This window comes from Staurois parvus, unplaced genomic scaffold, assembly GCF_062004578.1.
Source record: "Staurois parvus isolate SC_StPar_1 unplaced genomic scaffold, SC_StPar_1.0 ptg000538l, whole genome shotgun sequence".
In the NCBI taxonomy this organism is placed as follows: domain Eukaryota; kingdom Metazoa; phylum Chordata; class Amphibia; order Anura; family Ranidae; genus Staurois; species Staurois parvus.
Window position 1 is genome coordinate 8,787,818 of NW_028318334.1, and position 21,809 is coordinate 8,809,626.

At 43.9% G+C, this 21,809-nt stretch overlaps 1 protein-coding gene across 1 annotated transcript in view; it reads right to left on the reverse strand.

The window, feature by feature from the left end:
• EVPL (envoplakin) overlaps positions 1 to 21,809 on the reverse strand; it is an 87,776-nt gene that overhangs the window by 42,637 nt on the left and 23,330 nt on the right. Inside the window, exons 2-7 of the mRNA XM_089690663.1 lie at positions 20,863 to 20,962; positions 9,408 to 9,562; positions 5,062 to 5,185; positions 3,125 to 3,247; positions 2,327 to 2,365; positions 1,105 to 1,266 (exon numbers count right to left, since the gene is read on the reverse strand). Of these exons, the coding sequence (XP_089546789.1) occupies positions 1,105 to 1,266; positions 2,327 to 2,365; positions 3,125 to 3,247; positions 5,062 to 5,185; positions 9,408 to 9,562; positions 20,863 to 20,962 (703 nt within the window). The remainder of the gene's footprint in view (positions 1 to 1,104; positions 1,267 to 2,326; positions 2,366 to 3,124; positions 3,248 to 5,061; positions 5,186 to 9,407; positions 9,563 to 20,862; positions 20,963 to 21,809) is intronic.

Sequence of the window (21,809 nt, forward strand, 5' to 3'; positions counted from 1 at the left end):
ATGGTATGGGTTGGGAAGGAGCAAACCATAGTATCATATGTATGCTGCCATGGGTAGACAAGGAAAATTATGGTAAGAAATGAAACTGTTTTGTGTTTTCATTTCTTAACCTGCACTTTAATCTCTTCACGCCGGCGCCTCCAGGCCCTTTAAAGGGTTTCAGACACCAGGAGGGAGGGCGGGGTTTTAGGGTCATGTGGCCGCCGTGATTCGCTGTCACAGCGGTCACATGATCATAAAAGGTCCTGCTCGCAAGGGGAGATCGGGACCTTTTTCGTGAGACACTGACATGTGCTGGGAGCACGCAGGGTGCGCGGTCTCAGCACATATGTGTTTTCAAATGGTACGCAAATATGCGGCTGCTCGGCATCAAGGCCCAGACGCCGCAAGGCCACATATTTGCGTACTGTCGGCGTCGAGGGGTTAAAAAGCATAAATCTAACTTGCTACTGCAACCCTTAACTTTTTTTAGCGTTTTCTAAATGGTTTATACCATTGACCTTATTGCACCATCAACCTCCCATGCAGAACAATGTGGATTTAAGGTAACGCTAAATACATTACATTTAGTTTGCTAAAGTACTGTATATTATAAAAATGTACATTCTTTTAAATAATACACTTGTTTTAACCTATTTTTCATCCTTTGTTGGATATCAGTGCTGCTGATCTCCGGCCGTCTCTTTGTAGCTTCTACCGCTCTACATGCCTGCATCCCAGTATCAGCTGTGTTCTTATCAGTGAGTTAAACTATTTGTAGTTCACTGAGAGAGTGACAACACAGGTGCAGAACTGAGAGACAAGAACAGGGTGTTGTCACCCAATAACAGAAAGTACACGCATAAACTTCATAGCGGGGTGACAAGGTAATATTTTAATGAAAACTGCAGATTTCCAAATTTTGAAAATGTCATTTGAAATGATATTAATGATTTAAAGCTTTGTTTACATAAACTGTAGGGAGCCTAAGATAGTCACTTTAGGAAAGGAAGCTTATCAACATTACCTATGCACAGATGTTAGCATACAACATATTAAGGTAATCAGCACATACTGTATTTATCCTAATTTCTATATCGTGGCCTACATTTGGTGGCTACTTACCTCATACTGCCTCCGGATACCTGACAGATCAGGATTTTGATCACTCCAGTCCTGTTTAATTATCTTGTTCTGTTCATCGGTCAGGTACATCAGTTCCTTTGAACATCCATGAAGGTGATTATACAAACTGCCCAGGTGGCGTCCCCGCCATGTTACATCCTCCTGTAAAAGTGCAAGAAGTCAGACCAACCAGTTATTTTGGATATATATTGGCCACAGCAGTGAATTTCATGTTTTTTTATAACTTGGTAATTATATCTGAGAAATATAGACTTCTGTCATTTTATTTGAAATAGGTCTATATTTATTGCTCTTGGTAAGTGAACAATGGTGTCTGCTATTGCTGACCTCCTCCTGAGAATTCTAGTTACATGATTAGTCTGCCTGAATAAAGACAAAAGTACATCCAGTTCTACAAAAAAAAAAAATAAAATCCTACACCCACGGTTGATTCAGAGGAAGGCAAAAAAAAACCCCCAGCAAAGCATGATCCAATTTGCTCCTGCGGGCAATCGGATATTCCCTGGATCAACTTTACCTATAAATGTTAGTATCCAGTTATATTCTGTGTATCTAGTGACCTGATTCACCTGGTGATCCAGAATCCAGAGTCTCCCTTATTATGTGTAAGAAGCACCTTGTGTACCAAAGACAACGCCACAGAGCATTCACTATAACACTGCTCTGGAAAATTTCATTGGTGTTTTTGGTCCAATGGAGCACACAAATAGAAATCATGTTATCTTGTTGTGGCCAAGCTTTAGTACCTTAGAAGAGAAAGTTGCAGATTGGAAAGAAAGTCCATGGATCCAGCTTATCAGAGGGGGACTAATAATGGGTGGGACAGGTTTTGTAAGGCAATTGTCCCCAATTCAGGCAGATTGTGTGTTCATGGGCTATCTTGTGTCCATGTCCCCGTACACACTGTACACACTGACAGATCGCTGTACTAACACAAGCGATGTTAGTACAGTGATCTCCCCCGCTGTGCTATTGTGTTCTGAGTGCACCCCCCACCAGAACACACCGGCCAGAGCTCTCAGCCATTGGAAGCCGATCAGTAGAACTTTTTCCAGTATGCCTCTTTGACAGATGCCAGACTGGCTACCGTACACATGGGCCGAATGTTTCTGTTGAACCAGCCGGCATCACCTAGTATTCGGCCTGTGTGTACTTAGCTTTCAATGGTCTACATTATCATCTTAACATATCAGTAACTCACCTGCAAACCACGGTACTGATTCTTAATGGCAGCATTCTCCTGTAAGTTAAATAAAAAAAGTTCTGGTCATTCCACAAAAGTAAAGAAAAATCCTACAGAGGATACCTATAAGGGCAAAAATTACATAAAATAATGATATTCTTGTAGGTATTACCAACTAAACAATTGATAGGGTAGGATGATGATTTGTTTTTTTTTTTTGTTTTTTTTTTACAATACCTGCCTTGACCTGCTATCAAAGGTACTCAATGATGTGTCAAACACCAATACTATTATTAGTTAGGTTAGCACTTCCACCTGGCAGTACTAGGGTTGTTGGTTCAAATCCCAACCATGGCACCACCTGCCTGGAGTTTGCATGTTCTCCCCTGTGCCTGCATGGGTTTCTTCCAGGTACTCCGGTTTCCTTCCATGCTCCAAAGACATGCTGGTAGGTTAATTGAATCCTGTCAAAATTGTCCCTAGTATGTGTATGTATGAATGTGAGTTAGGGACCTTAGATTGTACGCCCCTTCAGGGTTAGGGACTGATGTGAATGTACAATATATATGTAAAGCGCTGCGTAAATTGATGGCGCTATATAAGTACCTGTAATAAATAAATAAAGAATTGATACATAGGGGAGCTGGAATTTTGAAACAAAAAAGTGACCTTATCCTTTAACTGAACAAGCTAGAAGCTGATTGGCTACCATGCACAGCTGCACCAGATTCTAAGTGCCCAGTTTTAGTAAATCTCCCCCTTAGGGTTAGTAAACCATAACTACAATACAAAGTAATATATGGAATAAAACAATACCTGTGGTAGATTCCGGATTTCTGTTCCATATTCATCAATCTCTCTTTGCAGTATATTGTGCTCTGCAATCTGTCGCTCTACATCTGCCAGGCTGGGGCCGTACTGCTTTGAGTCTAATTGATTCTACAGAGGGAGAGCAACATAATGTGATAAAAATCAAAGGTGAAATACAAAACAGGATAGTCCAGAATTGGCAGCAAATCAGCATTTGGACAAATGGCCCTAATTGACTGCTTGCAGGGAATTAAAGGAAGGTAATAACAGGGCAGGATCAAGTATTTATGCTAGCTCTATATAAATATACATGGACCAATTTTTCTAATAAATACATATCTTGATCACTTTGGTGTTATAATACCTCTTACATGAAGTTTACCTTTAACTTCTACACTTGATCTTAGCCAAAAGGCCGAGAACCGATGAGTTTAACTTCAACGGTAACATAAAAATGACCAGATATAGGCAGTTTCACTGATTGCTTACTTAAAGCGGAGTTCCACTCACTTTGTAAAAAAATAAAAGTCAGCAGCTACAAAAACTGTAGCTGCTGACTTTTAAAAAACAGCCACTCACCTGTCCCACGATCCCGCGTTGCCCCTGCCGCAGCCCATTTCAACGGTCATCCTGTATTTCAGGCACTTGCATCTTCAGTATGGGCACCCGGCTGTGACAGCTTGCGGCTTCACATCTGGGTGCCCACTGCGCATGTGCGAGTAGCGCTACGCTTCCTGAATGGCCCCATTGTCTTCTAGAACCTGTCAGCTATCCCAGAAGACTACGGGGAGGGAGGGTAGGAGGACAACCTCTGCTTCCGATCGCGTAGGCGATCGCAGCGGAAGTGGGAGCGGGTACCTGTCAGATTCGGGTATCCGCTTCCCAAAGGTGCCAATCCTTAATGGGGAACAGGGGAACAATTTTTAAAGCGGAACTTCCCCTTTTGGGTGGAACTCCGCTTTAAAGTGACACTAAACAATCCTTATTCTCCAAAAACAATCCATACACATCCACTACTTAATGTTTTTCATGAAACATGTTTGATGTTGAAATGTCTTACTGGGTGTTCTTGGCTCCTTGTAAAGTCCTCCATGAGCCCTCAAGCCTCTCCTTTTTCCCCTCACTTCCATTTGTTTAGAATGAGCTGTGTATGTTAGTTGCAGTCATGTGGACTGCTCTATACACATTACAAACCCCATAGTTCATTGTTTGTCTCAGGAAGGAGCAAGAGAGGGTGGCTATGTTCCTACATACAGTGGGATAATGGAGAATGAATGTAGCCACCCTCTAACAGAACGTCAAATCACAGCAGCAAAAAAAGGGGAATTTGTAGATTTGGAAGAGGCTGAGAGCAATAGAACTTTTTGGGGTTAAAAAAAACATACTTGAATATATTTTTTAAAATCAGAGTTTAGTGTCAGTTTAAGTTATAATGACAGTTGTAAATGAACTAATGGTGTCACAAGGGAGTGGCTACCGGTCCTGCTACATGCATGCTTGATACTAACAGCAGGGCCTTGAACTTTGCCAGGTCCCATCATACCAATGCAAACAAAATGAATCCTTGTTGAAATTGTGTGTTTTCAGGTGTTTAATAATGATAAAAAAGTAGAGACAACATAATACCGAAACCTTGATGCGTTTCACACTACCTGCGCTTAATCATGGTAATGCAAAACGCATCAAAGTTTCTGTTTGAATGTGCTTACACAAGCTTTCAGCAAGGATTCATCATGTTTGTTTGCATTGTTTCTAAAGACAGTTGACTTATCATTTCGTAATCTGGGAACCCTAGTATGGTGATATTTCCTATTACATATAAATGGTAATTGGGTTCCAACAATCACAGATATATCATGGATATATGAGTATTCTGAACCTTTAGGGTTTGTACTAAAAGTTTGCTCAAAAAGTTTCATAGATATCTACTGGTTAGACTGTACCTTCTTGCTGTCCAGGATCTGTGGCCAGTTCACTTTGGGTTCAGGGGTTGCAATATTGTATTTCTCATACACTTCTCTGTACTCTGCACACTCACCACTCAGACGCTCATGCAGCTGGCGAATGCTGGATGCAAACAGAAATTGTTTATTAAAAACCATACATCAGATACCACCAAAAAAAGAAAATCAGAGAATACAGAACTAGTTTAAGTGTATTTCTAAAGAAGACATCTTCCTTAACAACCAGTGAGAGGTAGGAAGGGGAGCAGGTAGCGACAGAAAACATGCAAGCTGCTACATAGACAGGCACTCTACCTATCTCTGTACGCCAACTTATAACTACTCCTAATTACCTACACTTTTGTTATCTGCAAACTGAAAGTAATTATATTTAAATCTGATGCTTTAGTAGTTCTACTGAGGACTATCTGAAGCTGCTGCATTTGTCATTAAAATTGTGAAAATTGGGGGCAGGGATTTTTGAATCTGGAGCAGACCATTTAAAAGGTTCATACAGACAGATAAGTGTTGGGCTTTATTGAATTAACCAGATAATGTCTTCCAGCTGTTTGGAGACTCAAGCAAAATCTTCTGTGTCAAAGGATTTAATGTGTAGCGAGCATATGAAATATCAGCATTGCAAAGCAGTGACATGTGACCAGGGGCGTATTTACTGCAAGGCAAACAAGGCATTTGCCTTGGGCGGCATTTTTCAGGGGGACGGCACCGCCCCCAGGAAGAAGGGACACAAGTGGCAGGCGTCAGGAGACTGAGGATCGATCCGCTGCTGCTGGGTGTGGATGAGTCTCTGCTGGTTCTGCACGATCCTGGTCAGTTCCCGAGACGCAGCCAGCCCAACACTGACTGCTCTGCACCGTTGACTGACAGCGCTGCCCAATGAGAGGGAGGAGGAGGAGTGGCGCAGTATCAGCACCACTGGCAGGTTATATACCAGGGAGAAGGAAAGAGAAGGAGCCAGCATCACTACATTATACTGTATATAGACATATAGAGTGTCAGCTCTGGGGTACAGAGAGGAGAGGGATGGAGCCGGCATCACTACATTATATTTTATACAGACATGTAGAGTGTCAGCTCTGGGAATACAGAGAGGAGAGGGATGGAGCCGGCATCACTACATTATACTATATACAGACATATAGAGTGTCAGCTCTGGGGTACAGAGAGCAGAGGGATGGAGCCGGCATCACTAGATTATACTATATACAGACATATAGAGTACCAGCTCTGGGGGTACAGAGAGGAGAGGGATGGAGCCGGCATCACTACATTATACTGTATACAGGCATATAGAGTGTCAGCTCTGGGGGTACAGAGAGGAGAGGGATTGCTGACTTGTTCATCAGTTTTCCCATTTAGGTTTTTTATACAGACATGTAGAGTGTCAGCTCTGGGAATACAGAGAGGAGAGGGATGGAGCCGGCATCACTACATTATACTATATACAGACATATAGAGTGTCAGCTCTGGGGTACAGAGAGCAGAGGGATGGAGCCGGCATCACTAGATTATACTATATACAGACATATAGAGTACCAGCTCTGGGGGTACAGAGAGGAGAGGGATGGAGCCGGCATCACTACATTATACTATATACAGACATATAGAGTGTCAGCTCTGGGGTACAGAGACCAGAGGGATGGAGCCGGCATCACTAGATTATACTATATACAGACATATAGAGTACCAGCTCTGGGGGTACAGAGAGGAGAGGGATGGAGCCGGCATCACTACATTATACTATATACAGACATATAGAGTGTCAGCTCTGGGGTACAGAGACCAGAGGGATGGAGCCGGCATCACTAGATTATACTATATACAGACATATAGAGTACCAGCTCTGGGGGTACAGGGAGGAGAGGGATGGAGCCGGCATCACTACATTATACTATATACAGACATATAGAGTGTCAGCTCTGGGGGTACAGAGAGGAGAGGGATTGCTGACTTGTTCATCAGTTTTCCCATTTAGGTTTTGTGACAAATTGAAAAATTTACAGTTGTCACCAGAACAGGAGATGAAGAGAAATCTTTTAAGGGGATACCTATTTCATTGACAGCTGTCTAGAAAGAGATTGACCCTCCCTTTGGAGATATAGCCTGCTTCCTGTAGTGTCTCTGGAACAGGAAGTGACAGTAAATCTCCCCAACAGAGAACAGGAAGCAAAAACAATGGCAATCGAAGATTTCAGCTGGAGATATTATTACGTGTACAATGTATCTGATAAGAAAGCATTTATTACACTCTTGGACAAGCCTGTGTCTTATTTAGTTTTGGATGAAGCAAGAAAGGGTTAGGAGACTTCCTCTCATATTCTGATGTATTTAATGACAAGAGGTTCTGACCTTTGCACACTTTATCCAAAACCAAGAAGAAAAGTTTGGGTTTTAAATATACTTTAGCCTGCAGCACCTTTTAAGATCAGATGAGCACCATCTTTCCTAAAATTTCCTAAAATACCCCAAACAAAATAAAAATACCACATTATGGCCATAGATGGAGCGAATGATGACAGGAAGTAATCATATTACAAACAATATGGTGATGATTTGTAATGTCTGTGCAAATGTTTAAGAGCTCAGTTACACTTGCCTCGTCTTTAACACACATTAAACCGCATACCACTTCAAAATACTTTTTTTTACATGTTTTTGATCCTTCTCTGATGCTTTTGTGAAGCTTTAATAAAGCTTGGCATATGCCCTGTGTGAGTGTTGATTTTCTATTTGTTTTAAAGGGGGCTAGTGGAACCCCAGCTCAATAGTACTCCCACTCAGCAGATCCCCAGCTCATTAGTACCCTTGTTCAGCAGATCCAAAACTTATTAGTACCCTCGTTCAGCAGATCTCCTGCTTAATAGTACCCCCAGGTCTGCGGATGACCCACTCAGTAGTACCCCCAGGCTTGCTGATCCCCCACTCAATAGTAACCACCAGCTCTGGTGATCCCCCGCTCATTAGAAACCCCTATCTCTGCTGATTCCCCACTCAGTAGTAACCCCCAGCTCTACTGACCCCTTGCTCAGTAGTAAACTCCAGCTTTGCTGTTTCCCCACTCAGTAGTAACCCCCAGCTCTACTGACCCCTTGCTCAGTAGTAAACTCCAGCTTTGCTGATCTCCCACTCAGTGGTAACTCCCAGCTTTGCTGATCCCCGTCTCAGTGATAACTCCCAGCTCTGCTGATCCCCCACTCAGTGGTAACCCCCAGCTTTGTTGATCCCCCACTCAGTGGTAACTTCCAGCTTTGTTGATCCCCGTCTCAGTGGTAACCCCCAGCTCTGCTGATCCCCCACTCAGTGGTAACCCCCAGCTTTGCTGATCCCCCACTCAGTGGTAACTTCCAGCTTTGCTGATCCCCCACTCAGTGGTAACTCCCAGCTTTGCTGATCCCGCACTCAGTGGTAACCCCCAGCTCTGCTGATCCCCCACTCAGTGGTAACCCCCAGCTCTGCTGATCCCCCACTCAATGGTAATCCCCAGCTCTGCTGATCCCCCACTCAGTGGTAACCCCTACCTCTGCTGATCCCCCACTCAGTGGTAACTCCCAACGCTGCTAATCCCCCGCTCAGTGGTAACTCCCAGCACTGCTGATCCTACTATCTCTCTGGTCCCCGCTCACCTCCAGCTATATTGCTCCCATCCTGCGCACCACATGTGACATTGCTTGCTTCTCCTGCTTAGGTCCCCCAGCTCTGCTGATCCTCTGCCACTCAGTCCTATCTCTCCAGTCCCTGCTGACCTAAAACATTCCTATGTTGCATACTATATGTGTGACATCTGCACCAGACACTTCCAGAATATATACACATGAACCAAAAGTGACTGCTGATGACGTCTTTCTGATTCACTTGTTGGTTTCCCAGTGCATCCTGGGATATCTCATACCTGCAAAACCTCCAAAACAAAGCGAAGCTATCTGAATAAACTCCCCTCAAAAGCTGCAGGTGCTGTTAGCAAGCTTTGTCATAGACTTCTATGGAGGCTTTGGAGATGTGTTGAAGCACCAAAAAAAGCGACACGGTATAATTTTTAAAGTGAAGCAAAGCAAACGCAACGTGTGAACAGGACTGTAATCTTACCATTTTATTTAGTGACAGGTGCTTTGATTGGCATTCAGAGTGCTTTAAAAAATGCTACATTTTGAAGCACGTGTAAACAAGCCCTTAGACATCTGCATGGCACATTTTTGATGATGATGGTGGCTAGGCAACATTTGAAAAGTATCTTGTTTTACCTGCATACCATTTCTATCTCCACCAATATGGTGTTCACCTATACATTCCTCTTTTTCTGTTCATTTTGTTTTATCTCTTTCACTTACTCCTTATCTATCTCCTCTGCCTGAGGGTGTCCGTATTTCTTGGCTTTGTCCACATCCAGAAAAAGATCTTTCAGCAGTAGTTCCGACTCCTTTAGGTTCTTGGCATTCTCTTGTTGGTGCTGAAATGAGTTCTTCAGTGCATAGTTACCAGCATCCTGCCAGTGAAGAAGAAGAAAACGTTGGTACCTGGAAGAATGTATTAATAGGGAAGGAAGGATGGAAAACAGACGGGATACAGTGAGAAAGAAAGATACAGAGAGGGACACAGAGCGATGGGGGGGGGGGGGGGGGGGGGCAGCCGGGAGCTATGCTGCATACTTCCCGACATAGCCGAGTCAAATCTTGTACTTACATGTATTAGGAGGGTTATTTAAGCTGTAGCACTTGTAGCAACAATCTGTATATGATACCTTTCTCATAATGCCATCAATTTTCTGGCCACACTTTTGAAAGATACTTTCCTTAACGGAGTCTAAAGTAGTATTCATTTACAGTGGATTAAAGGAAATCTATGGTCACAGAATACACTTTCATTTGAACACATCAGCATTATAATAACAATACAAACCATAAATATTAACCGCTTCAATACCGGGCACTTATACCCGCTTCCTGCCCCGGCCAATTTTAAGCTTTCAGAGCTGTTGCACTTTGACAATTGCGCGGTCATGCAACACTGCACCCATATGACATTTTTATCATTTTTTCCACACAAATAGAGCTTTCTTTTACCTAGGCCAGGGGCAGGGATTAAACTGTCTGCCCTTTTTCCCGGGATTTTGGGACCCAGCCTACCTGCCCAGTGCTACTAATAAAAGGGGGGAAGGCCGGGTGCTGGGGTCCTCTCTCAGACATTCGCTTCCATTTTGCCTTGGGATCCAGCCAGAATTGTGCCTATCTTGGGCCACTGTAGGGTCCCAGGTTGGAGATGCTGTGACACGGCCTTATGGAGGGGGAGTGCTGGGCCCTGCAGTCTGCCCAAAGATTCCAACCATGTCGGAGAACTGCCAAGTATGGACGCCACCAATCAAGACAGCTAGTTCAGTTTAGGACATGTTGAAACTGTGTTGCATTTTATCGTGTCTTGCCATTAAACTTTCAATAAAGTTGTTAAACTTTTTCTAAGCCTGAAGACGTCTGAAGTTATTAAAGGGGTGCATGGAGGTCAAATGGACAGTTAACCTCACTTGGGTCAGGTAGGGCACATACAGGGTATGAAACAAGGCAGTTGCAAGAGGTTAAAGGAATTGTACGACCAAAGCTCTTTTGGCTGTATGTCGCCTGTGGATCACAAGAGTGCAGTTTGTTCTGCACTCCTGTGACCCGTTTTCAGCCCGCTGTCAGCTGATGGCCCTCAGCTGGTCCAGGGTGGGGATACATCGACCCCAGAGCCTGGAGCGGCACCTGGCTCAGCATGTCAGCAATCAGCTGAGAGCCTGAGCTAGCCGCTCCCTCCCCCACCATAGCCCAGCGCTCCAGTGAGTGCAGGAGGAAAGGGGGTGTTGGGTGGGGGGCAGATCAAAGAGCCCTGAGAACTCAGTGATCAGCAGTCATGTGATCAAGTCAAGTTCTCACCTTTAATGCTTGCAGGGGACAGATACAACATAAGACCGATGCTGCATCCACCTAAGTAAGTATAATTTGGGGGAAAAAACCCTAAACTTCTCTCTAACTCAGCATTGGAGTGACGGGAGTAAGCAGTTGCCAAGGGACTGGTGTAAAGTGAAGAGCAGCCTGTCGTGAAGTGCGGTACCTGTGTCTGGTGAAGTGTCCTCTGGTAACAGGAATCGGTGTTCTGCCTCCCTTCCCAGAGGTTGGTTTCCCATAGCAACTGGAACTGACCAATGTTACGGAGACCCTCAGCTCCACTGGCTAGTATGGAGCAAAAGGATTTAATTGAGTGCACGCATGGGGTCCACAGCAGGACCCCATTCTGTCACTGGAAGTGAGGTGGCAGAGGTACACTGGATGGGTGGGGTGGGCTTAGGCTGAGCGGTGTCCCTCCTAAATGCAACAGTTACTGCAAGGGGTGTAGTGACATGGGACGCAACACTTCACAGAGGAACTCTGTACAGTTAATTCCAACACATGGTGTAAGGCTCACCTCTAATTCAGGGGCCGCCTTAAGGTTGATTTCACCGGAACTCGGACCCCACCCAGTCTAGGGCATGGGGGAGTGCGCCCAAGCTGCCTGGTATAACCCAAGAACATGGTGGACTCACAGTCACCTGCCTGACGGAGAGCGCACTGCCCACATGTGTATGCATTTACATGTGTAGTGGTGTGCTGCAAGGAAAGTGTGTAGTTCCTTATTGTGTGTAGTGGTGCGCTCCAATGAGAGTGCATAGTTCCTTATCGTGTGTTGTGGTGCGCTCCAATGAGAGTGCATAGTTCCTTTTCGTGTGTTGTGGTGCGCTCCAATGAAAGTGCGTAGTTCCTTATCGTGTGTTGTGGTGCGCTCCAATGAAAGTGCGTAGTTCCTTATCGTGTGTTGTGGTGCGCTCTGATATTGCATAGTTCCTTATCATGTGTTGTGGAGCGCTCCAATGAAAGTGTGTAGTTCCTTATCATGCGTTGTGGAGCGCTCCTATGAAAGTGTGTAGTTCCTTATTGTGCGTTGTGGAGCACTCCGATGAAAGTGCGTAGTTCCTTATCGTGTGTTGTGGTGCGCTCTGATGTTGCATAGTTCCTTATCGTGCGTTGTGGAGCGCTCCGATGACAGAGCGCAGTTCCTTATCGTGTGTTGTAGAGCGCTCCGATGACAGTGCGTAGTTCCTTATCGTGTGTTGTGGTGCGCTCCGATGAAAGTGCGTAGTTCCTTATCGTGTGTTGTGGTGCGCTCTGATGAAAGTGCGTAGTTCCTTATCGTGTGTTGTGGTGCACTCCTATGAAAGTGCGTAGTTCCTTATCGTGTGTAGTGGTGTGCTCCGATGAAAGTGCATAGCTCCTTATCGTGTGTTGTGGTGCGCTCCTATGAAAGTGCGTAGTTCCTTATCGTGTGTTGTGGTGCGCTCTGATATTGCATAGTTCCTTATTGTATGTTTTGGAGCGCTCTGATGAAAGTGCGTAGTTCCTTATCGCTTGTTTTGGTGTGATCCGATGAAAGTGCGTAGTTCCTTATCGTGTGTTGTGGAGCGCTCCGATGACAGTGCGTAGTTCCTTATCGTGTGTTGTGGAGCGCTCCGATGAAAGTGCATAGTTCCTTATCGTGTGTTGTGGAGCGCTCCGATGAAAGTGCATAGTTCCTTATCGCTTGTTTTGGTGCGATCCGATGAAAGTGCGTAGTTCCTTATCATGTGTTGTGGTGCGCTCTGATGAAAGTGAGTAGTTCCTTAACTTGTGTAGTGGTGCGCTCCGATGAAAGTGCATAGTTCCTTATCATGAGTTGAGTGCTGCAATGCAGGTGTGTTGGAGTATCATTTAGAATGAATGGATGGCACTGCAATCACCAGTGCACATAATGTGCGTCGCTGTGCCTTACTCCATTGGCACTCTATGAATCTGGCCTCCTAGATACAAATCATTTACAGTAAGCTGATCTATTTTAAAGGTTAATCTAAACTAAAACATCAAACTCAAGAAAATTCCCTTTAAACCTCCATAGATTAGTCAATGAAGAGAGTGTATCTTTTGCAAATTTGTCTTGGAAAAGTGCTTGTAATGGCGATATGGAGAGTATCATGTATAGGTGTTCAGTGTTTTTGCAGCAATGCACTAATACGCCTACACTCATCTTAGCTGTGAAGGAAGGTACTTTACAGTATATAGCTGCATGAAGAAGCAGCTAACCACCCTGAACTCATAAGAAACACAGACTAACAATGACACATTTACTGTCAAGCTGTATGAATGGAAACCTTATCCCGTATGGCCTCCGGATAAAATAATCTTGGTGTGTCTACACATAACACACTGGAAGCATTACTCAAAGACTAAAGAACAATTCCACATATACACCTATAAAGACGTTTGCAAACAGCTGATAGGGATTTAAATATTGCAAGGATGGAATTTCTCAGACAAATAGAAAATGAAATAAAAGTTCTACAGTACGTAAATGGTGGCCAAGGAAAAGAAGAAAATAGCTGTTAGGTTTTGGTTGTTTTAGGGCCCATTTCCACGGCCAAGTTTTAATGTACCGCTTACAAAGATATAAAACGCTATAAGCGATAAATAGTGCCTGTTCGCAGCACGTTTTGAAAAATAGGACATGTCAATGTTTTGGTACGTTGGGACACCCATACAATCACACAATGCATACAAGCATACAAACCCATCTTCAGTGGTCTGATACGAATCTCTTGTCCTAGCCAGACGTGAGCTTCAGTGAATCAATCAAACGTTCAATTTAGAATTTTGACCGATTTTTCGTATAGTGTTTGGCCACCATAAGTCCAATTCCAGAGGAAATCCTTTCCAGGGGAAGCCCTTGTGGAGGAGGCCAAGGACATTATTCACAGTACATGGTGCTGCTTGTTCTACACTCCAACCACACCTAACCAGGCTCCACCCACTGTAATTAAATGGGGTCCTGCCCCTAAAGACAAACTTTAGGGATCACTTACTGGAGGTGATACTAGGAGAAGCCCAAACCTAAACATATCCACCCTTTCCAGAACCCACTCTTTATCCCTTTCTTCGTTCATCTTTATGACCCATTTTTTCACTCTTCACAGATTGTTATCTCCATGGCAGAATTTGACTGTCTCTTATTAAGCTGCTAAATCAATACTGCTTGGACCTAATGAAGAAATTGAATCTTTTATAGCTGTACTTGTTGCATTAGTGCAGCTTTTGTGGTCCCTGGCCTTTGCAGACCCCATATCTAATGCACATTACTACTGGCTAGTTGCCATATATGTATTATGATAGGGCTAGTGACCTAGCTTGCATACTTGTTGGCATCATCAGAGGAGAACATAGTGGATGCCAATGTTATGCTGAACAAGCAAAAAAAATGAGATTACACATGTTGGGTTATCCACATGTTTGCTTTGAAGGCTCTTTCCCACTTGCAGCAGCCCTTACCACCCCTCTTAAAAGTGATCTTCAGTGGATGGCTTTACAAAGGGCAATTGACAGGCAGCTGGGAGACTGTACAAGCTGCACTGCACAAGTTGTGGAATGGCCCCATTCCCTTGAATGGGACATGTTTAGGAGTAAAAGATTAAAAGAAAGATGGCGCACCAGCCTATTGCATTATCCTCGGGGGTATGAAAAGCTAAAAACTCACCACCTCGTGACACAGTAAATGTAAAGACCCAGTGACTCTGATGAAGAGGGTGTTCCCTCGAAACGTGTAAACCGCTTTTAGATCCTGGGTGGCGCTTTCCTGGCGTTGGTCTCTGTTGGGTCTTTACCTTCACTGTGCCAAGAGGTGGTGGCTTTACATGCCAGATATCATACATGTTTGTATGTTTTTAGTTTTTCATACCATTAATAAACCCCCGAGGATAATGCACTAGGCTGGTGCGCCCTCTTTCTTTTAATCTTTTGCAGTTTTGCTGGACTCCCCCGATCGTAGAGGGCAGCAAGGCCTTGCATTTCCCTGAAGTGGGTGTATGGGGACTTCCGTCCTTTGACCTTGGTTTGTCTCGCCTATGTGCAGAGGGATTTGTTCTATTTATGTTTAGGAGTATTGCCTGCCAAACGTGATCTGGGGTATATTATTTGCCTGTACAAAACTGTCCAGCTGCTGTGTTGGATTGACGGGGACTGTCTATTGATAGCACAGACAAAAATACTTGGTACAAGCCAGAAAGCTAGTTCGCTTCCAACCTCCTGTTCAAGCTGACAACACAGAGCCTCTGTTGATCTGAAATACAAACCAGTGTTGTCAGATTTGCCTGCTGGACTACAGAACACTTCCCCCTTGTGTGGAGATGAGGGGAATGTAGTCCACGAGAAGAAAACTAAACAAGGCTGAGAACATTAGTTGAAATTTCAGTGCCGTGTTGTCACCTCTAACAGGAAGTTAGAAGCTCATTGGAATTATGACAGGTATTTTTCTGTACATGTAATGCTTTTAAGGCCCCTTTCACAAGGGGCGGACCCTGGCAGTGGATCCACCTGCTTAAGAGTTGGTTCTGGCCAGCTCAGTGGATTGCTTTAAAAAAAGTCCTGGATTGTTTCTTAGATACACAGAATATAACTGGATATAACATTTATAGGTGAAGTTGATTCAGGGAAAATCTGATTGCCTCTCGGGGGATCAGGAAGGAATTGTTTCCCCTGCAGGAGCAAATTGGGTCATGCTTTGCTGGGTTTTTTTGCCTTCCTCTGGATCAACTGTGAGTGTAGGATTATAACTTGTTTTTTTTATTGAGCTGGATAGACTTTTGTCTTTTTTCAGCCAGACTAAGTATGTAACTATGCTCAGCATGGAATTTGTCTGCTTATCCCCGCTGAGCAGGCAGATGACAGGACTGTTCTTTATGGAACAGTCAGATGGAAATTGACCACCTGTCCATTTCCATCCGACTGCCATCCTATATAAAAAAGAGACATGATCGGAATAGATGTCAGCGGGTGTCAACCACCACATCTGCCGCTCCATAGCAGGCAATAGCGGGTCCGATCGTGTCCACCTAAAAAAACCTGACAGGCGGACTCGATCGGTTCGCCCGTGTGAAGGAGGCCTAAAAAAGACAAAACATGGGGAGATGTAGGTGCACAGCAATTGTTTTTAAACCTAAAAAAAATGTTGCTGCCTCTTTTGTATTTTAATGTGTTTTTTACCTTTGTGCCTGCCTTTGTTCTCTAATACTGTGTTGATCCTGCCTGTGCACCTCCTCCTGAGAGTAAACTGACCGCACTAAGCTAGGCAGCTGATCCACGGTAGTGTGGTAAGTTTACATCTTGTGTCATCCCGTTGTTGTGCTCTTGTAGAGCATTCCTGTATCTTTTTGCTGGGTGGCCAGTGCATTCCTATACCTTTAAAGAAGGGTGGGCTCCCTCCAGGCATAGCTGCCCTCAATCTATCCATTATTATATATGTGCTCCAACTCTAGAGTTAGGACTGCAGTACACTGGGGTGCCATGACATGGCCTCTGCAGCTTATTTTATTTATTTCAGGTACTTATATAACGCCTTCAATTTATACAGTGCTTTACATATGTATTGTACATTCACATCAGTCCCTAACCCTCAAGGGGAATACAATCTAAGGTCCCTATCCTACATTGATACATACACATACTAGGGCCAATTTAGATAGGATCCAATTAACCTACCAGCATGTCTTTGAAGTGTGAGAGGAAACCGGAGTACCTGGAGGAAACCCACGCAGGCACAGGGCATGTTTGCAAATGTGTGCAAACTAAACCCTTGTTTTAACATGAATTGTTAGACAGGGTAATTCAGTTTGCTGCAGGCAGGCTAGTAAGTGAGCTGGGAATTTTTGTTTGTTGTTTTTGACATGTGTCGCCCTTCCATGCGCTCTTTGCTGCAAAAGCCAGTTATAGGTTGGGGTGGTTGCCATTTGTTTGCCTGTATCTTCCATAGTCAGTACAAAACCATGTTCCCCACCCATCTCTCCTGCCTTGAGTGATGGCGGACTCCCCTCTAGCCGTTCCTCCCCTCCTCTTTGTGAAGCTGCCATGTCTCCCAGACATGTGATCTGCAGAGACAGCAGCTAACAACAGTTTAGATATGCATTGTTCCACTTGGAAATTAGAAAAAAACTCTTTCAAATAAATATTGCACCTCTGCACTTGGGTATGGAAAGGCGGGGAGTGATGATTGTGGGGTCTGATTGTGTTTCATTGCCTTGGCAGCGCAGTGATGTGACATAATGCCCCCACTCTGTACACACCCACTAGCAGTGGAATCGCTCAAGAAGCGTTAGCGATTATGTGACCTGCATTATAGAAGCCGGGAATTCAATATAGGCAAGCTATTAAAAATAAATACCAAGCCTTGCATTTCTCTATAGAAAAATGTTTATTAATTAATGTTTATTAAAATGTTTATTTACTACTTTTTATTCTTTTTGCCAGACATACACTTTAATATACACACTGTATGTAGTTTTAAAAAGCTGTTAGCAGATGTCAAGAAGTATTTAGCAAGTTCTATAGATACAATGGATGAAAGCTTTCTTCATTGCTTTGTAATTTTTTGTTAGCTGTGATGTTTAAAGTACAAGCTTGTGCCTGTATAAACTGTAACTTTTCTGATGATTATGTCGCACAACAAAGGGGATAATTTTTTATAACGTAGAGGAAAAATACTTAGATTCATGACTTGTGTTCCGCAGCTGGTATCTGAAATTTTTTTTATTACAGGTACTTATACAGCACTGTCAATTTACGCAGTGCTTTACATATATATTGTACATTCACATCAGTCCCTAACCCTCAAGGAGTGTACAATCTAAGGTCCATAACTCACATCCATACATACACATACTAGGGACAATTTACCTACCAACATGTCTTTGGAGAGTAAGAGGAAACCAGAGTACCCGAGGGAAATCCACACAGGCACAGGGAGAACATGCAAACCCCGGGCAGGTGGTGCTGTGGTTGGGATTCAAACCAACAACCCTAGTGCTGCCAAGCAGAAGTGCTAACCACTTAGGCACTGTGCTGCCCATAGAAAATGGATAATGCTGACATTTGTGAAATATGCAACTATTAAAATCAGGCATAAATGTATTGAATTGAGTACAACAGACTTCTACACATTAGGACTCATATATTTTCAATTCTTTAAAGTGTATCTATGGCAAAAATAGAAAATCATATAATTTCTACAATATATTTCAGTTATTTCTAGCCTACTCCTATTCATCTGAACTATCTTGAAGTTTAGAAACTTCTTTGTGAAGATCTCACACATTTACTTGAATTTTGTGACATGTAGTCACTAATCCCTGTGGGTAGGCACTGCTGTGTCACACATTTCACAGACAAACAATACATTTCTGTGGTGCAAACCCTGGTCCACGTGGGACATAGGAGCCAAATTGATAACACTTACGTAAGTCCATAAATTACTAAAATAGTCCATAAATTAATTGTGCACCATGTAGGCAGCTCCACCAAAGAGACTGGAATGGATCCCTTCTGTATTAACAATAGAAAGCACAAGGGGGCGCCTCTAAGTGCAGCATTTGGAACACTTTATTAAAAAATCATCCGCAAGGCACTCACACATATGGATGAATAGTGCGCTTGTAAAATGAAACAGGCCTCAATGTCGGATCCGTGAGTCCACTGGTGGCGGTGTGGGAGATGGAAGCGAGTCCAAGTAGTACAGGGGTGTTGAACTCCATTTCATCGCGGGCCGTGTCAGCATTATGGTTGCCCTTAAAGGGCTGGTTGTATCTGTAAGACTAGATGTCCAGAGCATCCCACCCCCTATTACATCAGATGTCAAGAATTCCCACACCCTCCCTAACATCAGCGTGCACCCCCTTTGGGGGCAAAGCTGGAAAGCAGAAAGTGCAGGTTCTGGAGGAGGATCAGAGGAGGAGTAGAGTCAGTTACCAGAGTCTGCTGAATACTGAGACCAGGGGAGGCAGAGATGAGGGGGTGCTGCAGCTGCATTGAGAGGTGCAGGATTTGGCAGAGGAGTTCTATTCTCCTCTCTGCTGCCGACTGCTGAGACAAGGTGGTGGTTGAGACAAGGGGGTACCTGCAGGAGAGGTGCAAGGCCCGCATGAAAAGACTTGAAGAGCCAGATTCGGCCTGCGGGCCTTGTGTTTGACACCCGTGAGGTAGTAGCAGACCGTGGTAACCACCGCTATAGGAAGTCCTGACAGAAGTGGGACCAGAACCACTGTGGGACACACGACCGGATGTGATGTCAGAAGGAGGAGGATCCAAGCCCTTCATTTGAGAAAGGAGCTGATTGGTGCTCTGAAATGCATCACCTTGGTAACCCATGTCTTGGATCCTCCTCCTCCTGACATCATATCCGGTCGTGCGTTCCACGGTGGTTCCGGCGTCACTTCCGGTCCCGCGTCTGGCAGGACTTCCTACAGCGGCGGTTACCGCGGTCTGCTACTACCTGGACCTGGCTTTTATCTCCCACACCACCATTGGTGGACTCGCGGATCCGACATTGAGGCCTGCTTCATTTTACAAGCGCACTATTCATCCATATATGTGAGTGCCTTGCAGATGATTTTTTAATAAAGTGTTCCAAATGCTGCACTTAGAGGCTCCCCCTTGTGCTTTCTCTTGTTAACACATTTCACAGAGCCTGCCTTCTGAACTACAGAGGTGCTGAGAGGAGGAGCTTCAGGAGGCGGAGTCAGTACAGGAATCACTGCTTACTGGCAGCAATGTACCATGGGCTATGTAGTCCTTAGAAATGGAAAGTAAATAGCAGAGGAGAAGCAGCAAAGCATGCAGGGAATTCATGCAGTTGTGGAAAGAGATGGTCAGCAGATGGGCAAAACTTGCAACATAAAAGGAGATTTTTCAAGTAAGCGTATACTGGATTGTCCAATATAACTAATGTTTGTATTGATATTACAATGCTGATATCATAGAATAAAAGTTTATGCTGTGACCATAGATTTCCTTTAAAGTGGTTCTGGGTCAGAAAGGTTTTTTAGCTTAAAGTGATACTAAAGTCTTGTTTTTTTTATCTTAAAAATTACAAACATGCCTTTACTCACCTGCTCTGTGTAAATGTTTGCACAGAGCAGCTCAGATCCTCCTCTTCATGGGTCCCCTGCCAGCACTCCCGGCCCCTCCCTCCTGTCAGGTGCCCCCATAGTAAACAGCTTGCTATGGGGCACCCGAGTAGGCGTGCCCCCAAGCCACAGCTCTTCGTGTGCATTCACACACACAGAGCCGCGGATCGGCCACACCCCCTCCCTCTCCTGACTGGCTCTGATTGACACATTGCTACCTCAGCCAATCAGGAGTGAGAATCCCTGGAGAACCGAAGCTCTCGTGGAGATCACTGGATCAAGAGGGAGCTCAGGTAACTGGTAGGAGGCACTGCTGCAGACAGATTTTTTTACCTTCATGCATAGAATGCGCGAAGGTAAAAAACCGTGAAACTTTAGAACCACTTTAATGCATTCTATGTCTTAAGGGGTTCACCCCCAAATACTTACCTGTATCAATCCAGCGCTACACCTGTCTGCACTGCTTTTTCTCCCGGGTCTCACAGGACAGACTGATAGCAGCGAGATCCATTGGCTCCTGTTGCTGTCAGTTAAATCCAGTGAAGATGGGGTGGGGCCAAGCCACACTGTGTGTCTCTATAGACTCACACAGCACGGCTCAGGAGTGAGCCCGCACATGCAACCCTTTAGTAAACAACTTCCTATGGTGGCACATGGAGAAGAGTAGGAGTAAAGAGCACCAGTTGGGGACCCCACAAGAGGAGGTTCAGGGCTGTTTGTATAATATGTGTAATATATTTTAACTGCTTTAAGTAACACATTTAAACCATGACAGTGATTGGAGACAATGATTTCCATATCCTCACCTGCTTCAGTTTCTGGTGAGTCTCCAAGATATTCTTTTCTACTTGGTCAGCATTTTTTTGCATGCGGGAGATTAGCAAGGCCAGTTCATTAGCAGTTGCCCTAGAGATGGGAAGAAGAGTACAGGAAAGATTAAACATTTGCAATTTATATATATATATTTATCTATTGAAATATATAGTGAATACGGTCACAATTGTAGCATTTCAAATATATGTCAATGTATTTGGGAAGAATATTTTTAAAGTATATTTCAAATATATTATTCTTCCATGTGGGCCAGCCTAGGGCAGAATTTAGCTGAGCTAAGAGGATCCCCCCAGGGGCCCAGGGACAGCATACCAGCAAAGAAAGATGCAGACAAGGCTGCATAGGACACGGCAAAGGCAAGAGGGACCCCTGTCCAGGACACCAAGTGGACCCCCCCCCCTTCATCCCAGGAAGGGCTATTTTTTTGTTTGTCTCTTTTTGAAATATAAAATCGTTCTCTTCAGGGGATTACTTGTATTGTAAATGTACCCCTAGTAAAAGAAAAAAAAAGGTGTTTAAAAAAAATAACTATTATTTTATAAAAACAGTGGAGCTAAATGCAAAACATTTTTTTCATTCTGAATAATGAATAATAATAAAAAGTGGTTACAACCCCTGTGTTTTTTTTTTCTTTCATCTGTGTTCCATTGGTGAGATTTATCTTCACTTCCTGTCCGATAATCAAAACATGAGTGTGAGAATCCTCATTAGTCACCAGAACTACTGACCCCATTGGAAGTATTCTCCTCTATTCCTGTTCTGGTTGATTTAACAACCCCCGAAAACAGAAATATCTGTTGGCCTTGTGATTGCAAACCCTCATTTTATAAAGGCAGAACATTTGTATATAGATAGAAAAAACATTTAAAAAATCTCCCTTTTTTTTTTTTAATAAGTGATCACAATCCATCTGTTCTCA